General features: G+C 44.9%; 1 protein-coding gene across 6 annotated transcripts in view; it reads right to left on the bottom strand.

The window, feature by feature from the left end:
• Positions 1-9,625: 9,625 nt before the first annotated feature.
• The window catches only part of MUS81 (MUS81 structure-specific endonuclease subunit), a 200,623-nt gene continuing 194,449 nt past the window's right edge, over positions 9,626-15,799 (bottom strand). For all 6 annotated transcript variants that reach the window (XM_088468346.1, XM_088468350.1, XM_088468348.1 and 3 more), the window contains exons 16-17: positions 11,272-11,355; positions 9,626-10,621 (exon numbers count right to left, since the gene is read on the bottom strand). In XM_088468346.1, the coding sequence (XP_088324472.1) occupies positions 10,555-10,621; positions 11,272-11,355 (151 nt within the window). In that variant the 3' untranslated portion in view covers positions 9,626-10,554. The remainder of the gene's footprint in view (positions 10,622-11,271; positions 11,356-15,799) is intronic.

Genomic DNA, 15,799 nt, shown 5'->3' with positions numbered 1-15,799 from the left:
AGAATGGTTTGGGGCATTGGAAAATTTCCTACCAAATGCTACCAGAGAACAGTTGATGAATATCTCCCATATACAGGAAGCGGCTTCCTATCTTAGCTTCTAAGGCATCAGCAGCATCCATAGTTGCACATAGAGCCCTGTGGTTAAGGTCTTGGAAAGCTGATACGGCATCAAAGAGGGTGCTGGAAGTCTTGCCTTTTCATGGAAAGGTACTCTTTGGAGCAGAGCTGGATAGCATAATCTCTACTCTGGCGGCTTCAAAGTCAGCAGGTCTGCCATCTACGTCATAGAGTAGAACTAAGCAGGTTTCTTTTCAGTATTTCATCCCCATTGGAAAACCAAAAGACAGACTTCCTCCAAGCCGAATAGTCTTAGTCAGTCTAAGCGACAAACTAAGGGGTCTGGCCAGACAAGATGTTCAGCCACTAGGCCAGACAATAAGCCCTTGACCTGATGGAGCGGGCCTCCTCCTGGGGGATCCCAGGGTGGGGGGCCGACTTCTTCAGTTTGCGGATTATTGGCATCAAACAACTACTGATGCCTGGGTCCGAGAAGTGGTCTCTCAGGGGTATGCCCTCACTTTCAGGAGACACCCCCACCAGAAGTGTTTTGCCACAAAGCCTCCATCGGATGTGGGCAGGGCCTTGGCTTTTCAGGAAGCAATTCACTCCCTGCTGCAGGCAAGAGTGATAACTCCAGTCCCTATTTCTCAACAGGGAAAGGGAAATTATTCAAGTCTATTTCTGGTCCAGAAACCAAATGGGGTATATCGCCCTATATTGAATCTAAAAACCCTCAACAGGTTTATCCATGTTCCCAAATTACACTATGCTCAGTTCCATTCCACGCCTCTGCAAAGGTTGATCCTCTCCAGGTGGAATGGACAGTATCTTTCTATACGGCCTCAGATGATCTTTCTCACCTCAAAAGGTTCGTCACTCCCTCTTGTGGTGGCTAGAAAAGGAGAACTTAAACAAAGGGCACCTGTCTGGATTCCAAACTGTGTGCTTCTCACCACGGACGTCAGTCTTCGCGGATGGGGGGCAGTGACAGGTCATCACACTTTTCAGGGGAGATGGACAGATCCAGAGTGTTTATTGGCAGATGACTTTCTTGAACTGCGAGCAGTATACAAAGCACTTGTCAGGGCACATGACCTGCTTAAGGGCAAGCCTACCTCAATCATCAAGGAGGCACAAGAAGTCATGCGGCCATGAAAGAAGTGACAAAGGTTCTCATTTGGGCAAAATGTCATCTTCCGGCCATCTCGGCAATTATCATTCCCGGAAATACTCAATTGGAAAGCTGACCTCCTAAGTCGCCAGGACATACACGCCGAAGAGTTGTCTCTCCATCCGGGAGTGTTTCAGTTCATGGTAAACAATTGGGGTCTACCAGAGATAGATCTTATGGTGTCACGCCACAACCACAAGGTCCCCAGGTATGGGTCCAGGTCCAGAGACCAATCAGCAGCCTTCGTGGACAACTGGCAGAAAGATGGGACTTCAGGTTGGCGTATCTCTTTCCTCCAATTTCCCTGCTTCCAAGAGTTCTCAGGAAATTCAAGCAGGAAGGTGGAACAGTAATACTGGTAGCTTCGGCTTGTCCCAGATGTCATTGGTTCACCGACATACATAATCTGTCAGTAGACAGTCCACATCCTCTTCCTCTGTGGCAGGATCTACTAACGCAGGGTCCCTGCCGACATCCGGACTTGCCCCATCTAGCTTTGACAGCATTGCTCTTGAAACTTCAATCCTAAAAACAAAGGGATTTTCCACTTCGGTTATTCAGACGATGTATAGGGCAAGGAAGCCTGCTTCTGCTCGCTTCTATGACAGAGTTTGGCATTCCTTTAGAATAAGGAATATGATCCTAAGGTATTCAAAGTTTCCAGGATTCTGGCTTTTTTGCAGGCATGATTAGACATTGGTCTCCGCCTGGCTACTTTAAGAGTGTAGGTTTCTGAACTATCAATCTGGTCCCAGAAGAAGATTGCTTCATTACCAGATGTTAAAATTTTATTCCAAGGAGTTTTGCGGGTTCAGCCTCCTTTTGTACCACCGGTAGCACCATGGGATTTGTCTTTGGTTCTTAAGGGGTTACAAGCATCCCCATTTGAACCTAAAGGCCCGTATTCAATTGCCGGCGAAAAGTGCCGGACTTTTCGCATTCTGGAGTTTTCGCTATAATCGCCAGTTTTGCCTCCAGAAAAGTATCACGCTCGTCACCACGATTCGCCCTATTCAATTGCAAAGGACGCGACCTGGCGAAACTGAGATTGGCAAAAAAGTATTGTCAGATTTGGTGAAATCAGCCTGACACCCCCCAAAAGATACACTGACATAGGGAGACACTATGGATACCCCCGAATAGCCCTGCTGAAGGTATTTGTGGTGCTTTAATGGTCTCAATTGGTGCTATTTAGCGTTATTGCACATGTGATGAATAATAGCATTTAGGAGTTTTTCTTTTGAAAAATGAATAATCCCAGCAAATTTGCGGTACATGAAAATGGGTATAAGCATGCTTAAAAATCGCTAAAGAGCAGTTTTAAAAAATGCACCTTCAGCAAGAACCTGCAAACAAAAAAACAGCTTGGGCATACTTGGGGGGTGGGGTAGTGTGGATGGTACACCCCTTGGAGTCTATTTCGCTAGTTTGTAAGTTTGTCCCCCAACTTTGTTTTTTTCGTCCCCAAAACGAAAGTACTTTTTTGGGGTGATCTAAAGTGTTTTTAAACTTTCTTTGATGCACTTTACCTTTAGGGGACTCTCCCAAGGCTGCAGGGGTGTTCCCGAAACTTTGCACCCCAAACCGGCACTTTTTTCCGCATCCTTTCAGAGGCGAATCTTGTCCGCTGGTTACAAGGTGCAGACTTTTCGCACCAGCGGAAACTCTTTGCAATTGAATACAGGGAAAAGTTCTTGCCTGGAGAAATGACGTCACCGGCGAGAACTTTTTGCCGGCAATTGAATACGGTTCTTAGACACTGTAGATTTGAAGTGGTTGACAGCAAAGACCATTTTTCGTCTTGCTATCTAATCTGCTCACATAGTCTCGGATTTGGCAGCGCTCTCTTGTCGCTCCCCATTTTTGATTTTTCACCAGGATAAAGATGTTCTTCGTAGACGGGAGGGTTACCTTCCTAAAGGTAGGTGTCCTGTTTTCCTGTGAATTAAGAAATTGTTGTTCCAGCATTTCAGGCTCCAGACCTTTGTGTAGGTGAAGCCTCCCTGGATGTAGTTCATGCACTCCGCACTTATGTGGAGCGTACAAATTCTGTTAGAAAATCTAACAAAATTTTCTTTTTGTATTATATGGTTTTCACAAACGGGGATGGCCAGCTAGTAAACAGACTCTGGCGAGATGGATACGCTTGACTATCTCCCAGGTGTATATACAGGCTGATCTTTCTGTCCCAAGCACGGTGACAGCGCATTCTACTCGGTCTGTAGGGCCATCATGGGCATTCAGTTGTGGTGCCTCTGCTGAACAATTATGCAAGGCTGCCATGTGGTCTTCTGTCCACACTTTTCTTAGGTTCTATGCCTTTGATACTTTGCCTCTCAGGATGCTTTCTTTGGGCGACGAGTTCGCCTTTCTGCTCAGGAGCGTCCCCCACCCTAGGGGAACCGCTTTTATGACATCCCCATGGTATCCCTGTGGATACCTATGGACCCCGAAGAAGAAATATAGAGTTATGGTAGACTTACCTAGATAACTCTTTTTCTTCAAAGTCCATAGGGTCCACAGGGCACCCAGACTGACGCCCCTGGCTTCATTGGGTGTTTTCTTTCAGTCACAAAATCCCTCATCTTGTGTAAAGAGTGTTTCTGGTGTACGATTGCCAGGGCCAACATCAGGGGGGGACTGCCGGGACTGGAGTCCCGGGCCCGGCCTCTGGCTGAACGCCATTAACACCTTTGCAGAGCCTGCAGCCTGAACTACACCCTTGAAGAGAGGAAAGGAAGCCCGACCGCCGCTGCTACCGCGACCCGGTCCCTGTTACTAAATGATGGAGCTGGGAGGAGGCAGCTAGGGCTGCTCCTCCACCAGCTTACAGTGAGACAGTCAGACTCCAAAACAAGCTTTCAATAAAGCTTGTTTTGGAGTCAGCTCGCGTGACGTCACGGCGCGCCACTGGAGGGCGAGTTCGACGTCGGAGGAGCCGCAGATCAAGAGGAGAGCTGCAGTGTACTGTGACTGAAGTAGCCGCCGTATCCTTCTTATCGTAAATAAGGTAAGTGGGGACATGGAGCACAGACTACATTCAATAACCGTGGGGGGAGAGGGAGGTAATGAAAAAAAAAAAGGCAGGAGTCGGACGCAGCGGGCACAGACTGCATTCAGTAATGGGGGGGGGGGGAGTGAGGTGTTTTAAAAAAAAGGAAGGGACACAGACTGCATTCAATAACGGGGGGGCCCTACCTATTCTGTCGGTCCCGGGCCCCACAATTTCTGATGGCAGCCCTGATGATTGCTCTTTCTTCTCCTGACTTTAGGCTTGCTAACTAAACTGAAGTCCTATGGCTAGGGGCAGGGTATATATGGAGGAGGATTCGGGACATTCTGAGAGCCAAAGTTCTTAACTGTTTGGTTCTTGGTCTTCCAACCATAATATCCCCATGGTATCCCTGTGGACCTCGAAGAAAAGGAGTTATCTAGGTAAGTCTACCATAACTCTATATTTTTTAATCAATACTGAAATCCCCCCTAGAAGCCATCGTGTGAGAGGGATGATATGTCCAGCCCACCCATGGCCTCTTAAGGGAAAGTAGTTCACTCTCCGCCAAATGAGTCTCAGTTAAACACACTATATCAGGGTCAGAACATCTCAGGTGCTTTAGCATACCTCTCCAACATTCCATGTCAAAAACTTAGTCATAACACACTGTACATAACAGCAACATTAGCACATCTAGAGCATTCATCTCCAAGTATATACAATGTGATAAAACTGCAGTAGAAACTTCCATATCTACGTTTGCACTGTACTCTGCCATCTCTCAAAAACAAATAATAAAAGAAAGACATATTAAAAGAAAAAAACAAGAAACAAAAACATGAATCAGAAAAATAACCCATATCCCATCCTCCCTGTATACCACCTCAAACCTTTGGCATAACTAGTACCCTAACCTCAAATTAACGCTACAGGCCTCTCAGGTCACTATAGCTTAGCTAAACTCTACTATGTAGGAGAGGCAATAGATAATAGCCACACATGCAGGGGGTACTCCGGCTATAAGGAGCCAAGCAACTAAGAAGCAGCATACTGACAGCTAACCTGCTGTGTCAGAATACTTTCCACGCTTCATAGAAAACATAAAAATCAATAATGTATAACAGCAAATGCAAATGTCAAAATTGGAACAATAGGGCACACTCTATAGTCATTTACCATCACATTAACATAGAATTTATACTGCAATTAAGACAACAAAACCAACCAGTATCATGGTTATACGGACATTTTAACATATAATATAGGTACATGTCAGATGTGAGAAAACAGATAATTAGACCCAGAGACAAAATAATTAGTCAGCGGCCATTTGTCTATGCCCAGGTGCACGCAAGTCCAGCCAGGCAGCAGCCTCACTTGGTGTGGTAAAGAATTTTGTAGCCTCATCCACCTCGACCCGAAGCCTGGAAGGGAAAAGCATAGCGTAGGCCAGATTAAACTCTCGCAGGCGATGTTAATTGGCAAGAACTGAGTTCTGTCCTTCTGCACGTTCATAGCAAAATCTGGAAACGCAGATATCTGGACTCCATTCCTTTCCAATTGCCCTTTAGTACGAACCAAACGGAGTACTGCATCCCTATCCTGGTAGTGCAGGAACTTAGCAATAAATGTACGTGGTAGAGCTCCAGGTGGAAGAGCCTGGATAAGAATACACAGGGCCGGTGCAAGGTTTCTCAGCATCCTAGGCATAGCTTCAGCCTAGCGATTCCCACCCTCAGTAAAACTGCCATCAGCTGACATTACGTAGTCGTAGACTAGTCAACGTGTTGAATGCAGAAGATGTGGTCAGGTGCAACTGTTTTTTTCAATATTAATTTTTATTAAACAGTTCTTATGTATGGGTTACAGAAAGAGAGAAAGGGCATGGGAAGGGAGACATGAATCAGCACAAATGTACAACACTATGATCAAATATAGCAATAGCATGGCCTGGTTACAATGGCATGACAAAGTATCTAGAATTATCATCACCAGAGGGACTCATTCAAATCAATCAGGATAGATTCCTGACTAATAGAATGGCTTGCATGGTATAAATGGGATGCAATCGGGAAGCTGGCTGACATTATACCGACAGCCGGTTCCCGACTGTCATATCCCGGCGAGGGTGAAATGACCGGCGTCTAGATGTAGATGCCGCTCATTTTACAGACGCCAGGAGTCCGGCGCCTGGCATCCCGATCGGTGGACAGCCACGGGGGGTGGAGGGTTAGGACTCCTGGGGGGGACTTAGGGTTAGGCACCCCCCGGGAGGTTAGGGTTAGGCTAGGGGGAGGGAGGGTTAGGCACCCCCGGGGGAAGGTTAGGGTTAGGCACCCCCCCGGGGGACTTAGGTTTAGGCAGCGGGGAAGGGGGGGTTAGGTTTAGGCACTTAGAGGGGGGATTAGGGTTAGGCACTTGGGGGGGAGGTTAGGGTTAGGCACCCCTAAGGGAGGGTTAGGGGGGTAGGTTAGGTTAGTTAGTACTTACCTGGGGACGATCGGGATTTCCAGCGCTGTCGGGCTGCCGCTGCCGGGATCTGTTCCTCTGTCGGCCTGACGCTCCCGGGATTCGAACTGCCGGCCATGTGGCCGGCGGTATTACATACCGATTCCGTATAAATACCTTATACCTTCTATGGTATAAAAGGTGCCAAGCATAACATTTAATTATGGGAGATAAAGCTTGTGTGAAGTACTGTACTCCAGCAGTTTCCATTTCAAAATCAAAGTGGGTCTGATATTACTTTGTTTATAAAAGGTGTGGAAGGAGACTTTTTTTTGTGTGCAATAGCAGCACGATCCGCTATTAAGAAATAACCAAAGACATAAGGATCCGACTTAGGGACCATGAGAAATATCAATGAATATATAACCAATTTATGAATAATACTAGGATCCATGTATAAAGATAGTCTATTAATAATTGTAGATAGATGTCAAGACACAATTTTGCTATATAAGATCTAAGATTATAGTTGTTACTCACAGGAAAAGGGGTCTCTTTATTAAGGTACTGTAGCAGACACTTCTGCTTCCTTATCTAAACAGTGAGCAGATCTCAGTTGTAAAATGTAGGGTATGCAATATGACACATCCCTCCCCCACGTCTGTGTATGCACTTGCCGCATGCCGAGTCCCATTGTCGGCGATGTCATGTTGGGTACACATCGTCTAATGTTTACCCAGCTTAACACTCAATACTTATCTGCCGTCCTCCTCCTTCATCTCTTTCCAGTTCACCTGCCAACCTTTAGAACAGGAGTCTTCAACCTTTAAGACAGTGTGGGCCACATTAAAAAATCAAACGAAGCCCGAGGGCCACTAATCTATACTGCGGTATTTAGACTTTTACATTTACAGGATTCTAAGACCTTTTCCAGACTCATAAGGCCATAATGAAGACTTCAAAGATAATTTTATTATATTAATGAACGAAACATGGTCACTTTACCTTTTTTACAATAATATGTTCATGTCAGTGCTGCACTCTGCACTGATGGTGCTGTTGACACGGAGGTCACATCAGAGCCCCTCCCGGCCTCCTTCCTGATAGCGCATCCTGTCACTTCCTGGCAGCAGAGACTTTAGGTTCGTTAACCCCTTCAGTGCCAGCATCCCCCGCCACCAATCTCTCCCCCACAAGCCCTTCTGCACCAGCATCCCCCACCACCAATCTCTCCCCCCCCCTGACTGGGGCACCGTGGAGCTGTTCCCCGTGGCCCACTGACCGGGAACAGCTTCACGTTGCCCCAGCCGGCGGGCTATGGGGAACAACTCCACGGGTTTAAGATCCCTGCTTTAGACTGTAAGGGGTATATTTACTAAAGGTCAATTTTAATAGATTTATAATCAATGAAAAAAAGAAAAAAAAAAAAAAAGACAATTTCTTTTTTTTTTGTAAGCATTAGTAAATGTATGATTTAGCCCCAGAAATATAACATCGATGTTGATCAATTGTTATCAATTTTAAATATGTTAAAAATCGATTAAAATCGATCTTTAGTAAATATACCCTTAAGATCTCACAAGCAGTGCCCTCCATCACTCTGCATTTTCCTGGCCTGATTTCCTGTCTGCCCCCACTTTGAGATATAGTAAGTGACTTTGATTCCATCTGTCTGGCACATTGTCATTCTTGTACATTTGTGGTGCCATATAAAGATTATTGATACTGTATTACATACACTATCCGGTATATAACGAGACCAATGTGTATGTATACGTATGCTCAGGGCCGATGCTAGGTTCACCTGCCGCTCCTTCGGACTTGTACCAATGAACTGCACAGCAGGGAACTTAGATTGTGGAATGGTGCCACATCCCGAGAAAAAAAATCATTCAGCTCAGACTGGCTGGCCTTACTGCTGCATTTAATAGCTTACTGTGACGGCCTGAGTATGTCTGATGTATTACATACACTGCACTCTGTATGAGACACACTATAGCTTCTTACATGCCAATTATGCCCTCTTCATGTGCTGGCCACACTTGCTCCAAAATTAAGCATTTGGAATCCCATTTTTTTAAACCCTGCATTTGCCCCGATCCTATATAGACCATGATATTAAGGATTACTTCTTCTTTGGATCATTTGTGCCGATTGGTCGTCAGTCTGAACGCCTTTATAATTGCCTTATTGTGTTTGTAGAATTACAATATTTTAAGACACTAGTTCAATTGTATATATCTACCATGGGATGCAGTCACTATGTCCACAATCACATCACTATGTCCACAATCGCATCACTATGTCCACAATCGCATCACTATGTCCACAATCGCATCACTATGTCCACAATCGCATCACTATGTCCACAATCACATCACAGTTATGATGTCTGTAGAATGTCGACATTTTCACAATCTGAAATGTGGACATTCTGCAGGGTTAGGCTGCGAGAGGGAAGGGTTGGAGCTAGGGTTAGGGTTACTCACAGGGAGAACTCCCCATCACCTGACCCAGAGAAAACCGCCGCAGCAGCCGGAGATCTGTTAGCAAGTGAGCGCTGCACCAGGATACACTGTTTTGTTGACATTTATCATGTCAATATTCATGCTGCATGTCGACATTACTACCATGTCAAAAAAATATACCGAACCCATCTACCATATCAGGATAGCATTATTCAATGTGTCTGTCATGTGGAAATATAAATTTAATAAATATACAGAGATGATGCCCAGTCACCACTGAAATCACATTCGCCACCCTACAGTACCTCAGCTTCAAAATTAGAATTCCGCTTTATTCCAAAATGCAAAGTAAAAGTAGAAAGGGATGTGCCTACTGAGCACTACTGTAACTTCGCTTAAGTATTCCACAGTATTTTTGTTGAACTACAGTATAATCATTTGTGAATGAATAAAGAGCACAGGTAATAAATAAACAGAATGATTTGCTGCAAAACATTTTATTGAGTTATACAAGAAAATGATAGATTAAACAGACAATTTAGCAGTGCTAGTATAAAATATTAACAGTGATTTCTATATATTTTTACAGTGACCAGAACTAGGCTGAAATACTTGTCTCTAAGATCTGTAAATAATATCCATTCATCATTACTGCTTCCAGTCCATAGTCCAGGAAAAAAGAGGTAGTTATAGGTCAGTTGCAGATCGTACCAGTTTCACAACATTTGGACAATCCCAGTTGGCATGACAAATGCAGAACAGCAGCTAAATATAATAAGGGGCACAATGTGATAGTCTTTAGCTTTGCAGGTACTGTAAATTTCAAATCCTCTCAGGGATTGTGGTGTTCGCTAGGTCTTTTACATATGTTTGTAATTTTAGAAATTTTGGACCAAACTGGCTCAATAAGAAATGTTCCAAATGTGTAACAAAAATAGGGTGTTGCTCCTGAAGCTGGGTGCAGAATAGCCATGCAGTAGGCGCATTAAATGAGTGTTACTACAGTACATTCATGCTGAGGAGCCATGGCTGAACTGAGTGCTCCAGTGCTAAGAGGCTCAGCTCCAGGTTGTTCTCCAGAAGTGCACCACCCCATTACTGTCAGGGAATCAATAAAAGTAATGTCTGTGACTGATATAACCAATTAGTCTTGGTAAACAAAGAGATAAGTTCTTCTGCCACATAAAAGTGTGAACGTAATTAGTATTTATTATATTGCTCATATTTGCCATTTTAGTCATGTATCTGTAAACTATATGTCCTGTTAAGTATATGGCAAAATCTTTAGGAGATCTCCACAGACAAAGAAGTAGTACTGTAGTAATCGCTCCATTACCACTCAAATATGCACTAAAAAATGGACCATATAATGTCAGATTGCGACAGCGGCTTCATTTTGTCTCGGGTAAATTAGGACAATGCTTCCTTAGTGCAGTATAGCTGGGATAAAGTCTTGCTTAGAACCGGGCCTAGGTTTCTGTAGGAAGATTAACAATACATACAGTATCAGCATCAGAAAAGACGACTGCCAAGCCTGCAGTGAGTTCTGGATCTGTACACAAAGCTGTAATGTTATAAATTCACACTCCACAATTCCTCATAACACTGGTCATTATAGGCACATGGGAATTTCACCATTTATACTGCTCATGTGTAGTCAGGACAATCTGGCCCCAGAGCTAAAGCTGGGTTCACACTATAGGATATATTGACCAATCTTGTGATCTGCGATGCATCACAATGACCATTGTATAGTGGGTACATGTACACCCAATTCATCGTTTGATGAATTGTGTGGTCGCATCGTTCCATCTGATATGCTGCAATGGTGCGATGTGCATACGATGTGGTTCACTAACATTAATACTGTAATGATATATGGTGCTGACGTACGGCGGATTGTGCAGTGTGCACCACATATTGTTAGATCACGTCGGAATGTCGCAAGATTGCCGGATCGTTCAGGCGTGTACCCACTTTAGGCATTAAAACAAATTAAAGACTGATTTTCCAAATGCCAAACTTACTGGATTTTTCATTGAGTTTATGGTGAATTAACTACAAGTGAAGGGAGAGAAATGTGTGTCCCTCTTGGTAATTGGTGTGTAACTAATTACAGACACATACCTCTGAAGCTTGCCACATTTCACATTGGAGAGCAGTTTCTCCCTGTCTTCAGCGGTAGAGCACAGCTCATATGCAGACAGTAGGCTGTTGGTTACAAGAGGAAGGGAGACACTGACAGGAGGAACTCTGCAACATCCTCATTAATCATTTACATAACCTTGCAAAAAGCCAAAATGTATGTTTTTCACTAATTTATGCAAATCACTTTGACTTCCACTTATCTATGCTTAATGCAGGGGCAAAACAACTTTATTTGTAAACCACTCATATCTACTGCATTTGTTTCTCTTTGTCTATAAAGTGAGATGGACAGACAGCCCATGAATCATAAATATATAGTGTGATGGATTACAATATGCAGTCCCTATGCAGCAAAGGGGCACTTATTCTGCAACATTTTTTAAAGCAAGATTGTATAGATTTCCCACTTACATTGCTACACACAGAATGAAAGCACAGATCAGGCAAATGAAAAAGAAAAGAAGGTAAGGGAGTGTAAAAAAGGGCATAGTGTGTTAGAGGGACACCGGTCAATTGGTCGACAATAAAAACGTCGATATTCAGATGGTCAGCACATTGTGAATGTTGACAGTCAAAAGGTCATCATTTAACATGTCAACACTAAAATGTTGATACACTGATTTTTTTTGTTTTGTTTTTTTTTCAGAATTTTTTAGGGTTAAGATAAAATTTATATATTTATGGTGACATGTTAAATGTCTACCTTTTGAATGTGTTGACCACTTAACCCTGTTGGCCTAAATACATGTCTACAGAATGATGGTGGTCAACCTAATGACCAGGTCAACCTTTCTACTGCCCCCACATTCAGAACCAGCCAACCTTGTGGTGTTGACCTCCTGAATACCACACCTCTGTTAGAGGGTGTGCAAGGTCCAACCACCACTAAACATCCACTATCACAGCAAATGTCATCAAGTGCGTCATATAATCACTTCAGTATAATAAGGAAAAAAATCAATATGGTCAGAAGTTGTAAGTAAGTCATTCAAAGGGCCTCACATCTGTTCAACTATGGGACAAGTACATTGTGCAATGGGAGAATCCTTTATTAATGTATTCTAGTAGGAAAGTAGGTAGAATACTGTAAACAGTAGGGCAGTAGGTAAATGCAGCTGATAACATATACCATCAAATTGTCTGCAAATAGAACAAACCAAGGATGTGCTCGGGCCTAGCCAACATGCCCTGTGAGTCAGCTTAGAAACCAGTGTTTAAATTACATTCAATTACATAACAAGTAATGCCCCCAAACAAGAGTCTGCTTTCTTTCTCTTTTGCTCTGTTTGTGTATAAAGCGTTAGTAGGAACTTCTGTGGATACTTTGCATCCTCCATTAGCCACTATCAGCTGCAAAAGCGGTGATTGTATCTCGGACAAAGGGGACTAATTAGGATGGGCACCATGCACTGCAGTGGATGGATTGCTCTGTGCTAGAGTATATCTGACCGGAATGAATTGGGTCTATTTTCATGCTGTGTGAGCTGCCAATTGTAGTACAATTTGGATGTGCATGACAAGCTAAACATGGGCACAGATCAGACCACCAGAGGATCTAAACCAGGGGTAGCCAACCTCAGTCCTCGTGAGCTACCAACAGTTCACGTTTTCCAGACCATCTAGCAGGTGCACAGTTGTATTCATTACGAACTAACACATTTGAAAAGATCCACAGGAGCTAATTATATTACTTGTGATTCTGTGAGGAGACCTGCAAAACATGCACCGTTGGCAGCTCTTGAGGACCAGGGTTGGCTGCCACTGATCTAAACAGATCACAGATCTGAAGTATCACAATGACAGCAGAAATTAAGAAGAGTCCTTGTACATACGACCACTTTTAACCTGTGGTCACTGGTCATTTTTAATGGCAGATAATCACAGCTGAAAGGATTATTAATTTTACAAATAAACCCTTCCTTTCTTCTTCATTGTCCATAGGGTCCACAGGATCTACCTTAGGGGTATGTAGTTGGAGTGGTCCATTGCACCAAACAGCTTACAGCTTTGAAGCTCCCAGCATACATAGGTCCTCCTCCCTATATACCCCACCCCCAGCCACAGGCATTCAGTTTTTTTGTTTGGTGTGCAGCAAGCAGTGCCGGATTAAGGCTCAGGGGGGCCTGGGGCACGTAAGACAAGGGGGCCCCTATGGACTAAAATAAAGCACACACACACACACACACATATATATATGGCTGAAAACACCTGAAATGGTGTAAACATGGTCTTTTATTAAGCCACCAACAGTGCACCAAAACCCCAGGATGAAGCAACTGTACTACCGTGAGGACCTCTGTCATGCAGTGGGGTTCTGAGGTGACCCGGTATATGCCGGGTGCATTTACTTGTAGAGCCCTAACAACCCCTCCTTCCTCCTCCTGCATTTCCCTCCACTTACCTTGCACTCTATTAGCTACTCTTCTCCATGTGATGTCTTTCGGCTCTCATGTGTGATGGGCCCAATGCATTACAGCAGTCCCGCTGCCTCACGATCTCCTCTAATTGGCGCACACAGCATGCATCACCCTTGGAGTGACCCTGGATCTTGGCGCTGTGCACAGCCGTCATTCTTAATAAATAATAGTAACACAGTGCTGTGCTGGGCGGGCTTATGAACATGTGTTTCCCTCTGTGGGTGGCCCTGCATAGCCGTGTAAGGCAAACAAATCAAGGTAAGCTTAGCTGGGTGCAGGGGGGAGGCAGCCCATGACGTGGCCCCATAGCAACGGCAAATCCTTCACCTACGGCAGTTTTGCCCCTGGGGACAGGCTATCAAGCATCGGAACTCCAATGTGTTGTTTCCTTAAAAAAATCACATGCATGCAAACAGCCTGTGGTGGACAGCAGGCACGGTGGGCCCCTGCGGGGGACCCGGGGGTACGTGCCCCCCCCCTTAATCCAGCTCTGGCGGCAAGTATCCAGACAACGTTTTAACAGCGGGACTGCCTAAGCACTCCCAGGCTTTTCTTTTTTTGATTTACCTTAGTTTTTTTGACTTCTAAGTTTAGCTGTATTAGACGCCAAATATGACGCATATACTGCGACTCCTACCTCTGCCGATGCCGAAACGCCAGTACCGCTATACGCCCTGGGGATTTCGGCGGGCCTCAGCATGGCTCAGCTAGCGGCATCGCTTGGGTCTGGACTGCAATCGGATTCACGGAGATGGCAAGTAAGAGGATTCCTTGTGTGGGGAATCGTACGCGAAGCAGTCCAGGCCTCCGGTGTAGGAGATGCATTGGAGGCAGCTGCGGGTGAAGGTATCGTTTAACGTGTCCTCACTAAGGTGGCCGGGGCCATATCGTCTGTCGCTGGGGACGGGTAGTAGTGCACTAGAGCGCACTAGGTATAGCGTCTACTACTGTGAGGCCAGCGTACCCGTGCCGTCAAGATCGCAGCTTAGGGGAGATGGGCGCTCCCTTGGCCGCTCCTCCCCCATCCCAGTCGCAACTTCCCGCGTCTGGTTTGCTACTTCTGACCACCTCGTGTGTCACACGCACACAGAGCACCTTGGGTGCGCTGCTGAAAGCTGTTGGTCTCAGTGGCTAGGTCTGCCTCCCTGTATACCTCTCCCCTGGGTCAGGTATACAGCACTCTATATCCTACCAATACCCCTGAGAAGCTGTTCAGTTGATTCAGAGTCCATTTGTATTAGCATTTGATTATATTTACGCATTGTATGTGACTGTAATGCTAGCTGCTGTATTTATACTGCCTTTTTTGTTTTCAAAACTGTCAGATATACTGTAGCTATCACTGTGTTTCTCCTCATCCCTCTGAAGGTGTGTGGGGTTTTTCATTTGTGTTAAGTCACCTTGCATTTATACTTTATCCTTATACCTGTTACACATTGCCATGTCTAAAGGTAAAGGAGAGAAGGATGTGCCTCCTGTGCTGAAGTCATGTAAATCCTGTTTGGCAGGCCTGTCTGAGCAGGATTTTGTGCAAGATGGGTTGTATAGTGTCTGTTGTAAACAGACACCTTTTTTATCTTGTACACCTGCACCAACACAAGAACCACCCTGGGTGGCCTCTTGGTCTCAGGTTTTGTCGCATTTGGTGGACAGGGCCGCAGCGTTGCGTTCTCCTACCATGATACTGCCTCCTGCTATGTGGTAGCCACAGCATTTGCATCATTCTATGTATATGTCCCCCATGAATCCCTGTTGGTTTGATTCTTCTGCTCACTCTAGTCAGAGTATGCCGCCGTCTATAGCCCCTCAGCAGGTGGTACAGGCGAATAGACCAGTGGCAGTAAAGTAGAGGCATAAGAGAGGTTCTCTTCAGACGTTGCCTCAGGATTCTGACTCAACCTCCTCATCACACTCTGATACTCAGAGTTCGGGGTCTTACTCAGTGGAAGAAGACCATCAATCCTTTGGGGATGTCCCCTCTCTGGTGAGAGCGGTTAGATTTGTCCTCAGTATTGAGGAAAAGGAGGTTCTGCCGAAATCTAAGACTCCGGTCTTTAGGCGTCAGAAGGTGGCTAAAGATTATTTTCCTC

The sequence above is a fragment of the Taudactylus pleione genome, unplaced genomic scaffold, assembly GCF_031769625.1.
Source record: "Taudactylus pleione unplaced genomic scaffold, aTauple2 ptg000085l, whole genome shotgun sequence".
In the NCBI taxonomy this organism is placed as follows: domain Eukaryota; kingdom Metazoa; phylum Chordata; class Amphibia; order Anura; family Myobatrachidae; genus Taudactylus; species Taudactylus pleione.
Note: the sequence above shows the minus strand (reverse complement) of the source record. Positions and strands in the feature narration are given on the sequence as shown.